We start from the raw sequence: 15,442 nt of genomic DNA on the forward strand, positions 1-15,442 counted from the left end.
TTCTGGCAGTTCCGCGTAAAGTCGCTCCAAGATGTTCTGGTTCATGCAAGGACTCTGCTTTCTTCCAGCCTTTTTGGTCATCTGGTCCTCCAGCACTTTCATTATTACCTACATTATTGCGCTCTTCCGACGAGATGTCGACATAATCTTTCCATACATAAGGTAAGTTTTACTCACATGTTTTAGTCATAGTCATATCTGAGGTTTACTTTATCTTCAGTGATTTCTGAACATCAGAAGTAAGTTGAGCCAAATTTAACTTTCGTTTTCCTCCCAGTTAACTTGGCTGGTCCCCAAACTGCAGCTGCACGTACACATCTGTTGTTTGAGGAGACTCATGCAGTTTAGACCTCTTCTTTTCACTTCTCCCTTTACAGTTAGACATTTATTTTAAGAAGACGCGACTAAACTTTGAAATTTAACGAAATATAAACATATATATGGTCTCAAATAACGGAGAGTCATGATTTCCTGTCAACATCTGTCAGTAATGTGAGGGCTAAAATACAGATCTGTCTTTTCCTTCTTCAGTGACACAGGTGCAACCCCCCCTGAGAGCTGCATTTTTGGCCTGATGACATTCATTTCTGCATGCGCAGGTATTTTCACCCCCTGAACATCTGTCACCTCTGTAAACTGACTCTTAAGCAAATTTGGGCTTTCCCAAGGGAGGAACCAAGGTTTCCAAAGATGTTAGTCACATTTCCCCTTTTTAAGACGGTGAAAGCAGAATTTATTTGTTGGGATGCAAGAGGATTTTTCTCTTTTTGAAAGAGTCATAAGTTCACAAAACTTTGTGGTAAATGCACGATTTGACCTTTGCACAGGAATAGCCACTGTTTATGCCAGGTTCAAGTTTGTGGAGAAGCTGAGTGAGGACACCAGTGTGGTGAGCCCATGTCTCAATAAAGCTGCACTCGTACTTGGGATGCTCTCCTGCTTGGGCATGTGTATTGTAGCAACCTTCCAGGTATGTATTCACATGTGGCGCACATTTTAATTGCATGAAAATAATTTGATTTGATGATTTAATAGCATATTTTTCTACTTTTTGATTGCAGGAAACAACAGTGAGAATAGCTCATGATGTAGGAGCTCTGCTGTTCTTTGTCTCTGGTGTCTTATACATAATCCTCCAGTCCGCTATATCATTTCATGCCTATCCATTTGGATCCTCCATGAGTGTGTGTCGAGCACGTTTGGGTATCGCCCTCATTGCTGCTTTGGCATTTCTCCCCAGTATCCTTTCACTGAAGTCAAATCTGTTAAAATACCAAAAAAGTCTATATGGTCTGGTTTCCTGCTGTTCTTTCTACTATGTTAACATGCATGACATGCATTTAACCAGGATGATTATGATTGCAACATTATTATTGTATATTATCATTGGTGTCATTGCACATGATGCTATAGTCCTTACACATTTACAAGTGCCAACCATTGTTAAATGCCATTTTCCTTAATGGATAATTCAGCTGTCATCTGTGCGTCTTTGGTGAAACAAAACAAACTGCACAGAGACACACAAGACAAGGTAGGCTGTCGTTCGTCACTATGTCATATTCATCAGAAAACTGAAATTATAATTTGATCAAAGAAATACATCCACATACATTGTGTTTAGGACAAAAATAAACATCGAAAAGAATCACAAATTGGTGTGATAACGTTACTGATCTAGTTTAAAGTAATGGATTGAAATAGCCAACGTTACCTAAAACATTTGAAATAGTTAGCTAAAAGTATAAACATTTGAAAATAGCTAAAAGTAATAGATGTCATATGTGATATTGAATATTTTTAGGTTATGGACTGTAAGTCGGACTTCAAAATGGAGGTTGCCAGATGAATCGATAATGAATATAATTGAATGTTGAATGTGCACCGATTGCAGCGTCTGCGTCCCTCTTTCAGGACTATCCCTTCCAATTAGCCAGCGCTGTATGCGAGTGGATTGTTGCCTTCAGCTTCATCTGCTTCTTCCTCACATACATCGACGATTTCAAAGTGAGTATCACACCATCACACAGAAACTCCTTTTCTGTTTATAGCTGGAAGGAGTTCTTATTTGTTTCTCCCTTTCTATTTCCTACAGCTGTTTAACTTACGAGTGAAAACAGAGTACGAGGAGTAGTCTGCAACTGCCAGCACAACTTTGTATGAATATTTGTATTTTCATGTTTAAAAACATGCTGCATTTATTTTTGTAAAGCTTTTATGCTCATACATTTTTATACACACATTTTACATGAATTTGTTGGTAGAGCATGGCAGATACTTTTTTACATTGTTATTTATACATTTTGAGCAACTGGCTGTCAGGTGTGAGGTTACAGAAGGAAAGAACTGACCACAGCCTGTATCTTTATACTTTTTATACAATCTCAAATCATTTTATGAGTGTCCTTACTGCTGTCTGTGTTCAGTCAAACATCACTTTGCACTTTGCTCTCGGCTGTTGCCACGGCAGCGTGACTCGCCCTGTCAGACCTGTGACTACTATAAAGAGAAGTTCATCACACAGTGAACACATGATCGCAACACATGTAGTTAAATGAGAATACCGCTCAAACTAATAACTAAGTTTGTCTCTGGGAACGTGGCGGTTTAGTCAGTGCTTGTGTTTTGTAAGAAGATGGTGAGACTAAACTGAGTTATCGCTTTGATACTGTGTGTATGCACTCAGTTTATGCTGAAGAATTACTTCAAATGGGATTATTGTTCAAATGCTGCCAGTTCCTTAACCCCATTAGCATTTTCCAATTGGGTCTTCTTTGGATTGCTAGACTGTTGTGACAACAATTAGGTAGAAAAAACTCTTTCTATGGATGCTCCAAGTCAAAAGTTTTAGTTCTGGTCCTTATTGTATACTGTTCATGTGCTAAATGGTTTCAGATGATACAGCTATGGATGTGACGTTGCATCTGTCTACAGCCTGTGGACAGCTCATGCAATGGTAATTAGGCTACTTAGCAGAAGGAATTAGCACAACTGCCAAATTTAATTGCTGTAATAAAATAACATTTTCAGTATGCTTTCAGGCAGATAAATAAAGCCTTTCTTCTCTGCCTTCGAGCAGTGGTCCCCAACATTTTGGCTTGTGACCCCTCGTCACAGGTGCAGTTCAACCAGAGTGACTTTTCTTTTTCAAACTGTTTGATTTGTAGGATTAACAGGAGCCTGAAGAGGCAAATGAACACATGTAATAATTTGAGAAAAGTCTGAAAAATACAATTATTTTGTCTTATCTCTGTAACATCTGACCCCTTTGGTTTTTCTATATTATCAAGCACCAATTACTGCTTTACAGCATACTACAAACACTGTAGCTATTATTTTCCAGTGGTGCAAGTTACATCACTGGGAACACTAGAAAATCCAAGGGCACAAGAGCCGAGGCGGTGAAGCCCTCTGAGACAAACTGACTTGACACATGGGGGAAGTAAATAAATACTCTGAAATACTTCAACATATTCTTCTCACATGCTGAGAGAGAAGGCATTTCATAGTGTTGGTTGTTGGTATTTTGACCAAGTATCAGCTGTTTTCACTGGCCAGTACTTTTGATAGCATCCCTTTTTAGATCTTGTCTATAACTGGTGATTAAGTGGACGGGACATACTGTATTCCAAAGAGACAATCCTGTGCTGTAATGTGTAAGTGGACAGAATGGAAGTCACATGAACACAGATTATTAACCTGTTCACTACAGATACTGTATTCACAAGGGAAATTACCATTATTTGTAATTCAGTTACTTTGGATTAGTATTGTTGTGCTCATGACGTGATGTACTATACAGATTATGATGTGCTGCTGAGCAGAAAAATAAAGATACACATTTTTTTAAAGCAAACTGTTTGAGTGTTTATTACAGATCCAAAACTTCTTGCTTTTGTAAACAAAGTGCTTTCCAGACTTCTCCACACTCAATATTTCACAGTCATTATAGTCTAATATCCATTCATAGAAATCTCATGAATACAACAATTTATTTTCTGCTAAAGCGTTCTCGACTCCACTATTTTAGTTTGGCACAACCACCGTAGTCAACACAAAAAAACCCTGCATTTTACATTTTTCTGCCAAGTGGTGTTTATCAGATTTACTTTAGTGCAAGTTTGTTTACTCGTCATTCCAGCAGAGATTAGTTATTCATTCCAGGAATTAAAACTCTACAAATCAAATTGAAGATTAACAGACATGTCAATGGAAAAATACGAGCTAACGCTAACCCAGAGCGAGACAAAACATTACTATTTATTGTGTATTGTCTTTCATTGGTGACACATAATGGAGTTTAGGTAAAACACAATGCTCCTCAACTGCGACTTGTTCACAATATCCTGTGATAAGACACTGATTTATAACTTCTGATTGGATATTATTCACATGTCAACATATTAAAATCACATAAAAATAATAAAGTAAAAAAAAAAAAAAAGGAATAATTTTAATTGAAATACTCCAGAATGGCAGCTGATTTTTAGGAAGGAACATCACATGCTGAAAGACATGTGATGTTCCTTCCCATCAAACTGGTACAGTGATTCACAGGAAGTCAATACTTATTATTACTTGTAATATTTTTCTCCTTGGCCTTAACACACAGAATTACAATGTATGTGTTAAACATTCAAAGTATCCAACATACGTTTTTATCTACTTTATCTACACCCTGTTACAAAGAGGCATAACTCTCAGCTGATGAGTGTATCTCTTAAAGGCATTAGACTGAAAGTAGTGTGACAACCAAAGAAGACTTCTACAGAATATAATTATGCTACTGCCATGTTCTGACTACTGCTAACATAACAGGGAAAATCATTCCCTCTTTTTGAAAATCATTTCTCAAAAATGCTCAATGTATCACAATCGAGGAAATCACTGACCAACCATAAGCAAAACTATTTCAGCTCTTTTACACTGAAATTACAACCACTGTGGTTGGATTCTCCTATTTCAGGCACTTAACATTTGCACCTTCTTTACAGGCACAGTGCAACCTACTTCTCTTTCTGAGTGCAGGCCTACAGAAGCTCAGAATAGCGATGGATGGGCTTTACAGGAAGCTTTACGGTGGTGTAGAGGACAGACATCAGTCACTGAAAGATGATTCGCTGTCAGAGCTGGTGGCGGCAGCGTCTTGATCCTCTGTGCTCCCCGTTCCTCCATCGGGCACGGGGGCATCCGGCGAGCTGCCATCAGCAGTGAAGGAAACGTTATCGGTCAGTTTCATAATATATCCACATGAATGCAGAGAGATTAACATATGATCATCACCAGTGAAGGTAAAACACTCACTCAAGCAAGTTAGGATCCAAACCCTCCAAGACCATTTTATTCCTTATAGCCATAACTGGAACTCCCTGTGACAGATGTAACATACATTGAGATACAGATCACATATGTTATTTTTATCTCTATAGTCCATAAGCAGGTGTTAGTGATGACTTACCACTTGAACCATTTTCAGGTATCGGGCGTAACGCGGGTCTTTGGCCACTGTCATGACATTCTCTGCAGCTGCTTCTGCTTTCTGTGTTGCTGCAGGCTCTGGCACAGTCTGATCGGGCTACAACATGAAATATACAAGTTTATAAGAAGTGTCAAGTGGTTTAGATGTTACAAGATATCAGATTTGGAACTTTATTTTACATTTCTGGTGGGTGGAACTTTAGACTAGAGTGTGTGAGAATTTCATGATTTTCTATCAAGTGTTTAACTGATGTGTGAAGTGTGATCATTGATCTGTGGTGTTTGTGTTTTTTTATAATGGTTTATAATGTTTTTTGCGCTTCCTTACAGAGAGTTTGATGAGAAGATCAATACAACTTCTTGTCTGTAGGCTAAATATTAAGCTACAGTCAGCAGCTGGTTAGATTAGCTTATCATAAAGAATGGAAACACAATTTATCTCATTTGTTTTATCTGTACATAAACAGAAGTGTAAAGTTGTTTTACGTGGAGTTATGTGCTTCTCTCTGAGTGGTAACGTCCTTGAGTTGAGTACTAATTAAACAAACCAGATATAACATGTTAATTAGTGAGCTTTAGAGGTGCTGGTAGGTGGATTTTGATACCTTTGGAAAGAGACCAACCATTTCTCTTTGTTTCCAGTCTTTATGCTAAGCCAAGCTAACAATTTCCTGCCTTTAGTTTTATACTTACTGACGAGAGTGTTATCAATCTTCTCATTTCATTCTTGCAAGAAAGCAAATAAGCGTATTTCTCAAAATCAAACAATTCCTTTAAGTACAGTGTACACATTAGACAGACATTTCATGAGTACTGCAATAGGAACTTGCCAGTGCATCTACATAAAACGGACTAATGCAAGAGAAAAATGTTCAAGAAAATTATCACGGCTTTTTGTTGCTGCATGCTACATGCTTGTTTGTGTGCATGTCAGTGTATTTACCTCTGGGGGAGGCAGGGTCTCTGCTGGTGGAGCATCTGTTTGGCTCTGACTGGCGGTAGTGGGTCCATTGGCCTGAGCAGGTTGCCGCTGACTGAGTCCCTCTATTGTGACATTCTCCAGCCCAGGAATGGAGGACAGCTGCTCAGGGCATTATAATATGTCATATATGATCAGTGCATGGGTGTGACATGTATATAGAGTGTCATAAACTGCACACAGAATGACTGGAGAGGCTCAAGAACTCACCTTGGCTTCCAAAATGCTCAAGGTTGTTTCAATCTGCTGTACGCGAAGAGATATGTTTGAAAGTTTCTGTGGGAAAGAAGTTGGACAGTTCAGGGTACGATCTAACTGTAACAGAGGTTGTTTGTGTGAACTAATCAGGACAGCAGAAGCAAGTTAAAAGTTAAAAGAGTACAAACCTCTTCACAAACTGTGGAAAAACGGTTAAGGAGCCGGACTGTGTGCACAACAAACTGATTGAGATAGGCAACGATTCTTCTCTGTTGAATAGCCGGAACCTGAAGGACACACAAATACAGCTATTTTAAGAAGGAACCCAGGGTGTAATGTACTGAGGAAATGAAGTAATTCACACTATCCAATATAATAAAGACATTTCTCCCCCCTAGGCTACTACATCCATTGCATTCATTCAATCATAATATGGTAGCTATTGTGAAATCATTATCAGTTATTTAAGTCTACAACTGTAGATATGGAATAAAGATTTATGCTGAATGCGAAATATTTCAACCCCAGCTGAGCCACTTTATACAATATTGTATGCCAGTAAAATAGATGTTGAAGGCAGTACTTTTACTTAAAGATAATTACAATTTATTAGCGTGTGAAAAGTGATTTTGTTACAATGGTTAGATCTGTTTGGCCTTGAGTGTTCAGTGCCTGAGAGACACTGAAAAGTACATTTTCAGTTTACAGTGATGGGTTTATTCTGATTAACTCTGATTATCTTATTTTCCACACATGCGGACCCAGTGACAATACAGCATAAGCAATTTCACCTTGTTGTTAAGTTCAGGATTTTGCAATCTGTGACACTGGAGGATAACCAACAGGAAAAGGACTGATAGGCAGGCCAAATATTGAGACCTACATAACTACTGACCACCACTTTCTGCTGTCATAACTATACCATCTACGAATTTATCTCTATTTATTGTGTGAAAATGTTAAGTCTACTCTGCTGCTAAAGTACTGTAAACTAAACGGAGTCATAATCATGTGTAACAGTGCTCAAGTGGACAAGAGTAAGACCCAAAGAAAAAGTTCAATGGGGAACTTGAACTATTACGCCCTGGGTGGACACCGTTTTTGACAGTGGTGTTTTCTAATGATACTGAAGTTGTCGGCTGCTTTGTTTACAGCTAAATAGTCTTTGTAAACTGACGTTACTTTTACTACGTGATTTGCTAAATGACAACTGTCTTGCAGCACTGTTTCTTGTAATTTCCTCAATATGTGGCTTAGCGTTAGTTAGCTACCGTTAATGTTAGCTAGCTAGTAGCTAGATACCAACCTGGGTAAGATCAACACCAGACCCCACAATCGGCAGTCCGTCCTCGTCCATGTTGGATTTTTAAACTTCCTGCAGATTATAAAGCAGTTTCAGTTCTAATTGCAAGAATTTTAACCGCAAAAAGACAGAAAGCGGTACAAGGTATTTTCTGTGAAATGTTTCATGTGACTCTAGACTGTGTGATCGCGTCGTGACGTCACAAACGTCAGGAGGATACTTCCGGTAAAATCAGCCAATGGGACTTGTGTTTTGAGCTTTAATTTTGAAGTCTCCGTTCCTGCCCGTGGAAAACAAAAACATCCGGTTATATGTCTTGCGGCAAAATAAAAACTATACAGCTATAATTGCTTGCGGTTCAAATACTAGTCAACATTGACTCAATGTCCAGCCTTTTCTGGAGCTTTCAGCTGTATCACATGGTCTTCATCGTTGCACTCCATCATCTGCTGATACAGACTGATCCAGTTGATATCCCAGGAAAAAGCTAGTATGTGGCCCTTAATTTGGGGTTGTTTTGTCAAATCTACAAAAGTTTGGTAAGAAATTCATTCACAAATTATTCCATCAAGGTGAACTGTATACGTGTAAAACTGATAAATAATGGATCATTAATTGAGAGCAGCAACAGCTGAGTTGTGACACTTTTATTTTGAAAAAAGGAAACGCAGGATACGAGTTGAGGAAACGGGCGCTTGCGTGCTAACAGCGCATGTTAGCCAAAAAAATCAAACAACATTATTTTAAATTTATTTCTCAACGCTACAGCAGACATATTGCATTAATGGAGATTATTGTGTCAACAGAGAAAATAAACGGTATGTATATTAATAATCTGCTCCCGCTGTTATTTAAAGCAGGCTATGTTTATGTTAGTCAGACAGTTAGCGGGACCCGTCTATTTAAAGGAATTATGACAGTCATAAGCTGTTAGACGGGTGCTGGTGCAATACAAATTAAGTTGTTTTATGCAGATGTCATCTAATAATGTGAAGTAACACAGTTAATTGTTCCGATATCTTAGCCGCAGATACATCACCAGGCTGCAGGTTTAAAGTTCCTAGGGTTCCTAGGTTTGTCCAGCAATTATACTAGTTCACTTGTATGGCAGATTCTCTTGGAGTAGTATACATACAGGAAATTGAATATATATTAATCAGTAAATTTGCCATTGCCTTGATTTAGCAAATCATTACCTCTATTTTATTTCCATTGTGAAAGAGCTCATTTAAAGAAGATTTTAAAAATGGTTTAAGTTAAATTAGTGTTGAGTTTGTTTGCAAGTGCTGTCTTCATTTAAAAGCCCATTGCTGCCCTCAACAGACCATCTCTCACATTACACTTTTATGTTTCAGGCTCAAGCCTACCTCTTCCATCCCTTCGCCTCCTGGTGCCCCCATTGCAGCTTCTGTCTGCTGCTATGTGGCAGCTGGCAAAGCAGAAAGATGTGATGAATTACGAGAAGCTTCAGGAGTTTGTGTTCATGGTGACTGAGGCCGTCCCTGGACTGATCAACCTCAGACAGAGAGCACAGCTCGTTCTGGGTCTAAGAGCAAGGGTGAGCAGAGATTGTTTTTATTGTATCATATTCGTATATGTTAATTTTGCTTTAATCATTTTGCAGTAACAATGTGTTGATATTTCAGTTGATTCTGGAGCTTTGTAAAGGCTCAGCTCGGGGTTCTGTTGATGCTCAAGTGATCCAGAGCTATTTGGATAGACTCCCAATAACCTCTGCGAAGACAGATGTAAGTACAGAGAAGGAATACCTTTTTGAAAACAAATAACGATGATCCTTAAATGACATGAATCCTATCTGTGGCAGTACAGGGATGCAGAGGTGAAAACAACAGAGTCCACTTTCATTGCGCTTGTACAGAGCCTGTTGAAAGATCCCATTGAGAGAGCATATTTCTTCCAGGTTAGACAGATTTTCATAATTAATTTTTTAGCTTAAAAATACCCTAAATAAATATAATTTAATGATCTCTTACAGGAGGTTTTCCCAGTGGAATACGGGCCACAATATGATGCTGCGCTGCATGTGTTATTGTGGGAGCTGCTCTCAAAACTGGAAAAGCTGCTTCCAATACCAGACTTAAAACAGGTATTCAGTCCGTCCATCCAGATGTGTCAGGTTGTTTTACCTCTGCAAAACGTGCCATTTACCACAACCTTAAAAACAACCGCACTATGATTACAGACTGCAACCTGGCTTGGCTCTGCTCCTCCTGTGTTGGAGGAATGTGTTCAGTCCTCACCTGAAGAGCTGAGCTTAATCTTCGAGCACTACAAAAGTTCAGGACTACTGAAAATGCCGTGTGAGTAGAGCTGAAACGATAAGCATCGACAGAAAATTGTTGCATTCAATTTAAGTCAACTATAAAGCTAAAAATGTCAAACATGCTCTGGCTTCAGCTTCTTAAATGTAAGGATTTTATGCTTTTATCTTTGTTATATCATTAGGACCAGTCATTAGGACTGGGTAAAAAAGTGATTTTCAGTTGTATGATTCAGTATTGAGGCTTTCAGTTATATGACTCAGTATTGAGGCTTAAAAGATTAATCTTTGCATCTGCCTACAGCACTACATGTAAGTGTATTTTTTCAACCAGTGACTCCTTGTTTTCTTTTTTATAGATGGCCCTTCATCCACCATTGGTAGCTGCATCATGTCTGCTCTATCCATCCCTCCCTCCCAAAAGACAAACCTCTCTGTCGGACTGGAATCAATCCACAACTATGCTAACGTACTAAACCCCGTCACTTTTGTCGGAACGGACCAGTACAGTGTCGTGGCAGTCTATACTGAAGTGGAAGTTGGAGCGCCTGAAATAGACGAGCAGATGATGGAGTCAGCTGAAGTGCAAGTTCAAACAGATTTCTATGAAGAGGAGATAGTGGCTGTTAGCGCAGATATCGCCGGTGGTGAGGAGGCTACCAGCTTGAGGGCAGAAGAAACGAGTGAAACTGTGGATGTCGCTAAAGCTCTGGAGACTCTCACGAAAACATTTGCACTAAGGAAGGAGAACCTCAGTCAAGACGTACTGTCTGGAAAGAGTAATGATTCATCCCTTAATGATGAGCTTGGGTCAGGAAATGCACCAGATGAAGGTAAAACACATGAAGGGCATGAAACAAGTGTCCAAACTGAGGAGAAAAGAGAAAACATCGTTGAAGAGGTGAAGGAGGATTTCCAACCCGGAGGCATAGAGAGCAATATGAACTCTTGTACAGACTTGAAGGATAACCACAAAACCTTTTCCGTCCATGAAGAAATGGCAGATGTCTCCAGTGAAGCTCCAGTCTCTGAAACACAACAGTCTCCCTGTTCAGCTAATGTGCGCCGATCCACTCGTCTACAACTGAAGACGTCACCCAGTCGGCAGGAGACGTGTAAAATCAAGAGGTCATCCAGAGAAAAGAATCAAGGACCAAAAGTGTACAAAAACCATTTATACTATTATGCTGTAATTGCTTCCTCTTTGAAGATGGTATTCCTTGAAACCACCAATCGGACCGGTTTTGTTTCTTTTTTACTTTGTGTAAAAAAAAAAAAAAAAAACTATGAATAGTTCGACGATCGACTTAGATGAGAAGATCAATACCACTCTCATATCTGTACGCTAAATATTAAGCTATAGCCTGTTAGCTTAGCTTAGCATAAAGACTGCAAACAGGGGTAAATGGCTTCATATTTACCGCAGAGATGTGAGTGGTATCAATCTTTCCATTTAGCTCTCAGCAAGAAGACAAATAAGCATATCCTAAAATGTCGAACTATTTATTTAGTAATAATTAAGTATTTTTACTTTCTAATAATAGTATTTTAACCAAATATCTATTGCTTCCTATTATAATTTCTTCAGAGAAATTACAGAGATAAAGTACCATACATTTCATTTCCTAGTATTTCTTGTAACACTTTACATACCATTTCCCTCAAGAATTATTTCAAAAAATGTGAGTGATCCACATTTAAAGATTGTTTTTTATTTCACCAGGAGCAGGGCTGATGTTTCAGTGGCCCCCTCTGTCATAGCCATCAAAGGAATCGACAAAGGTAATATTTTGACATGAAGAGGAGAAACATCTTGGAACTTTTTAATTAAAACCGACACATTTTACTCACACCTATCTCTTTATATATTTATTTGCAGGTGATTCAGACGAGATGACATCCATCATCTTCACCTGCTCGCAGTGTCCCTTCCAAAACTCGGATGAGAACAGCCCTCCTCACTTCCACATGCAGAGAGTACACCGGACTCTCTCAGGAGCCAAATTCACACCTTCTCCTTCCAGCACAGATGAAATTTTTACATCCATTAAACTTTTCCCCAAAGGAAACGCAGAGCAGAGCAGAGCCGAACAGCCTGACAATCAAAGCAAAGTAAATGTGTCCCAAAACAGACAGAAGGCCCTCACATGCGAAACGTGCGGTAAGACATTCACCCGGACGTCAGATGTCAGGAGACACCAGCTCACTCACACTGGAGAGAGACCATTTCATTGCTCGCAGTGTGACCGAACCTTCCAGCACTCCTGGGATCTGGCCAAACATGAGAGTAAACATCACGGCGTGGCCATTTCTTTCTCCTGCCAGCTGTGTGGGAGCTCCTTTGCTAACCTCCGAGCACTCACCGTCCACCATAAGAAGTCTCACTCACAGGAGAGCCAACTTCCTCAGATCTGCTCCATCTGCAGCCAGAGCTTCTCCACTTCCTCTGAGCTGCTCGAGCACAGGAAGTCTCATGTCACCAGTAAGCGATACATCTGCCAGCAGTGCGGCGAAGGCTTCGACTCCCTGCTTGCGCGCTCCCAGCACCGGCAGATGCATCAAGTGAAGCGTCAATTTAAATGTCAACATTGTGAGAAGACGTTCACTCGGAGGTCTGATGTAAAGAGGCATCTGTCTACCCACACAGGGGACCGACCTTACCAGTGTGACCAGTGCAGCAAACGCTTCTCACTCCGCTTTATGCTCATGAAACACCTCCGTGTCCACACAGGCGAGCGGCCTTTCCAGTGCTCCCACTGCCCCAAGAGGTTCACCCTGGTGTCTGTGCTGGCCAGACACGAGAGGATGCACACCGGGGAGAAACCTTTCCTCTGCTCTCAGTGCGGGAAGGGCTTTTTGTCACAGGGAGAGCTTTCAAAACATCACAGGGTGCATGTGGACGACAAGCCCTTCTCCTGCCCTAAGTGTGACAAACGTTTCAAGAGCAAGAAAACCCAGCAGGAACACATCGTCTCCCACAACGGCGCCCGGCCGTACCCCTGCACCTACTGCGGGAAGGGCTTCACCAAACCTTACGCACTGACCAGGCACAATCTCATTCACACAGGAGAGAGGCCGTTCCCCTGCGGACACTGTGAGAAGTCGTTCCTCACCCTCAGCGAGGCTCACCTGCACCAGCGTATTCACACGGGGGAGAGGCCGTATCCCTGCGACATCTGCGAGCTCAAGTTCAAGAGCTCGTCGGAGCTGGCGCGACACAAGCGCAGCCATTCAGGGTTGAGGCCGCCGAAGCCGCACTGTGAGCAGTGCCTTAAAACGTTCACATCCAAGGCCAAGCTCAGGAAACACATGGAGACACACAGGGAAGAGGGAGAAGCAGCACTGCCTGAGGAATCAAAAAATTAAGTGAATCATAGAGATCTCTGAGGTTAAATTTGAGGAATTGTGAAAATCCTTAAGTCAGGATGTTTTAGCTTTATCAATTTAGCAAGTTCTGATTTCTCAGGAGAGAAATGTGTGACTTTACTATCAAGTGTGGACGGGTGCTGTTGCATCCTTCAACCTTTAAGAAAACTACTGTGAAAAACAGATTTTTAAACACGTGCAGCTTTGCTCTCGTTTCTGCTTCGCTTTGAAACAGAGAAATTACAATTGTGTTTGAGTCATCAAAAATAGTTTGAAATGGAAATCACAGGTGAACAAAATTGTTAATTAAATACACATAATACAAATTATAATTCCACACACTGTTTCTTTTTCTGTGCCATAGTATTGTGCACAGACAGTTTCAGGTTTAAATCAAAACAAACAGAATAAACCAGAACAAAAAAGGAAAGGGGAAAAGAAGGTAGGGCAATAAAGAGGTGAAAAATCAGTATATATCAGATATACTGTGGTGTTCAGCTTACAAATAGTCTTAAATTTCCTGATTTAATGGCTGTATAATCAAGAACATGTGCATATTGTTAAAAATAAAAGCTGTATGATCTACATTAGACAGGGCACTGGGGGTAGGACATAAGGTCAAGGCCAAAAAACTGAAACCTGTATAATATAATTCAATGCCATTCAATAAATGCTACATTCATGAAGTGTATAATGTTCAGTTTTTGCGGAGGTCATTGTTTCTGTAGTGTTAGATGGCATTACACTCCAGAGCAATGGTTCTCAACCTGAGGTCACACCCCAGCGAGGGGTCCCAAGTTAAACTCACAAGGAGTCACTGGATGATTAACAAGGACAGAAAAAATTAATGGCATTCCCATAGACCTCCACTGTAGTGTGTTTGGTGCAAATGTTAGCATGCTGTTCATGCCAAACTAAGGTGGTGCACATATTATATATATATATTATAACTGCTTAATATTAGCACGCTAGCATGCTGAAGGTAGCATTTAGCTCAGACCTAGTAGCTTGTGCTGTAGACTCAGTCTTGTTTTTAATCAAATATAATTATTTAATAAGGAATAATTACTATTTTGTAACTGCTCATGACACATAGACGTATGGGACTGGGGGGGTGCGAGTAGACATAGCTTTGTTTCAAGCGTCCCAAGCCAGAAAGGTTCCCTTGATGTTACTTTCATTGTTTCAAGAGGGGCGATTCTGCAGCCACAAAAATGAAGGAGTGGTTTCCCCACGCCTCCTCTCCCCACTGCTGTGTTTTCAAGGAGCTGCATTGGAGGTGCCTTTGAAATCTCAGCCTGCATCCGTCAGGTGATGTATTTCCTTCGTTTCTGTCCATAGCGCACATAAAACTAGATGAGCTGATGGTTATGGAGCTAAGATTAATTATAAACATCATAAACATAGCCTCATTTCCTCTACAGACCTCCAGCTGTCTGTGGTAAAACCTCCCTGTCTTCACCCCGCTCACTGTTGTATTCTTGGTATACTGGAGAACAACATGCTGTAGTAAGTCTTTGTAACATGGCAAAGTAATCCACAGTAAATATATTTAGCTTCAAAACTATTCTCTACAGCCCAAATAAGCAAAATGCGGTATAATTACAGTACATTGCAACTCTGCACACCCTTTCTCTTCCCCAGCAATTCTGTCTGGGTATTCCCCTCTCGGTCATCATGTCACCATTATATTTGTCCTTATAAAAAGAGCCATCTGAATGTGTCTAATTAACTGAGAGGCTTTAATTAGCTCTGATTGGGCGGAGGGTTGATGGGAGGGAAGCCGATGCCGAGCAGGAATCACCAGGATAAAACTCATTTAACGGGGGACCCACAA

General features: G+C 40.2%; 3 protein-coding genes across 3 annotated transcripts; 2 read left to right on the forward strand and 1 right to left on the reverse strand.

Moving 5' to 3' along the window:
• Positions 1-3,850, forward strand: dram1 (DNA-damage regulated autophagy modulator 1). The gene is made up of 7 exons (XM_070928947.1): positions 1-162; positions 532-599; positions 828-970; positions 1,062-1,239; positions 1,476-1,534; positions 1,915-2,007; positions 2,096-3,850. The coding sequence occupies exons 1-7, from the start codon at positions 32-34 to the stop codon at positions 2,132-2,134; spliced, it is 711 nt and encodes a 236-aa protein (XP_070785048.1). The 5' UTR covers positions 1-31; the 3' UTR covers positions 2,135-3,850.
• A 698-nt stretch (positions 3,851-4,548) lies between these two features.
• Positions 4,549-8,090, reverse strand: washc3 (WASH complex subunit 3). The gene is made up of 7 exons (XM_070929192.1): positions 7,962-8,090; positions 6,844-6,942; positions 6,668-6,733; positions 6,422-6,559; positions 5,459-5,575; positions 5,305-5,369; positions 4,549-5,198 (listed from the first exon to the last, which is right to left on the reverse strand). Exons 1-7 carry the CDS (start codon positions 8,010-8,012, stop codon positions 5,099-5,101), a joined length of 636 nt encoding a protein of 211 aa, XP_070785293.1. The 5' UTR covers positions 8,013-8,090; the 3' UTR covers positions 4,549-5,098.
• Positions 8,091-8,742: 652 nt separating this feature from the next.
• LOC139305382 (zinc finger protein 502) lies at positions 8,743-14,291 on the forward strand. The gene is made up of 9 exons (XM_070929354.1): positions 8,743-8,776; positions 9,314-9,516; positions 9,605-9,706; positions 9,784-9,879; positions 9,955-10,065; positions 10,162-10,279; positions 10,599-11,400; positions 11,963-12,021; positions 12,119-14,291. The coding sequence occupies exons 1-9, from the start codon at positions 8,743-8,745 to the stop codon at positions 13,603-13,605; spliced, it is 3,012 nt and encodes a 1,003-aa protein (XP_070785455.1). The 3' UTR covers positions 13,606-14,291.
• Positions 14,292-15,442: the final 1,151 nt, after the last annotated feature.

The sequence above is a fragment of the Enoplosus armatus genome, chromosome 22 (assembly GCF_043641665.1).
Source record: "Enoplosus armatus isolate fEnoArm2 chromosome 22, fEnoArm2.hap1, whole genome shotgun sequence".
Classification (NCBI taxonomy): domain Eukaryota; kingdom Metazoa; phylum Chordata; class Actinopteri; order Centrarchiformes; family Enoplosidae; genus Enoplosus; species Enoplosus armatus.

What these genes read in the sequence shown, in the direction of transcription:
- washc3 (XM_070929192.1), bottom strand. Translation starts at nt 8,012, where the DNA reads ATGGACGAGGACGGACTGCCGATTGTGGGGTCTGGTGTTGATCTTACC. An exon ending in CTGGTGTTGATCTTACCCAG is followed by an intron (nt 6,943 to 7,961) that starts GTTGGTATCTAG and finishes TGTGTCCTTCAG; the next exon opens with GTTCCGGCTATTCAACAGAG. An exon ending in AGACCCTGCCTCCCCCAGAG is followed by an intron (nt 5,576 to 6,421) that starts GTAAATACACTG and finishes TTCATGTTGTAG; the next exon opens with CCCGATCAGACTGTGCCAGA.
- LOC139305382 (XM_070929354.1), top strand. Translation starts at nt 8,743, where the DNA reads ATGGAGATTATTGTGTCAACAGAGAAAATAAACG. An exon ending in TAACCTCTGCGAAGACAGAT is followed by an intron (nt 9,707 to 9,783) that starts GTAAGTACAGAG and finishes TATCTGTGGCAG; the next exon opens with TACAGGGATGCAGAGGTGAA. An exon ending in CAATACCAGACTTAAAACAG is followed by an intron (nt 10,066 to 10,161) that starts GTATTCAGTCCG and finishes CTATGATTACAG; the next exon opens with ACTGCAACCTGGCTTGGCTC.
- dram1 (XM_070928947.1), top strand. Translation starts at nt 32, where the DNA reads ATGTTCTGGTTCATGCAAGGACTCTGCTTTCTTCCAGCCTTTTTGGTC. An exon ending in GTATTGTAGCAACCTTCCAG is followed by an intron (nt 971 to 1,061) that starts GTATGTATTCAC and finishes TTTTGATTGCAG; the next exon opens with GAAACAACAGTGAGAATAGC. An exon ending in ACAGAGACACACAAGACAAG is followed by an intron (nt 1,535 to 1,914) that starts GTAGGCTGTCGT and finishes TCCCTCTTTCAG; the next exon opens with GACTATCCCTTCCAATTAGC.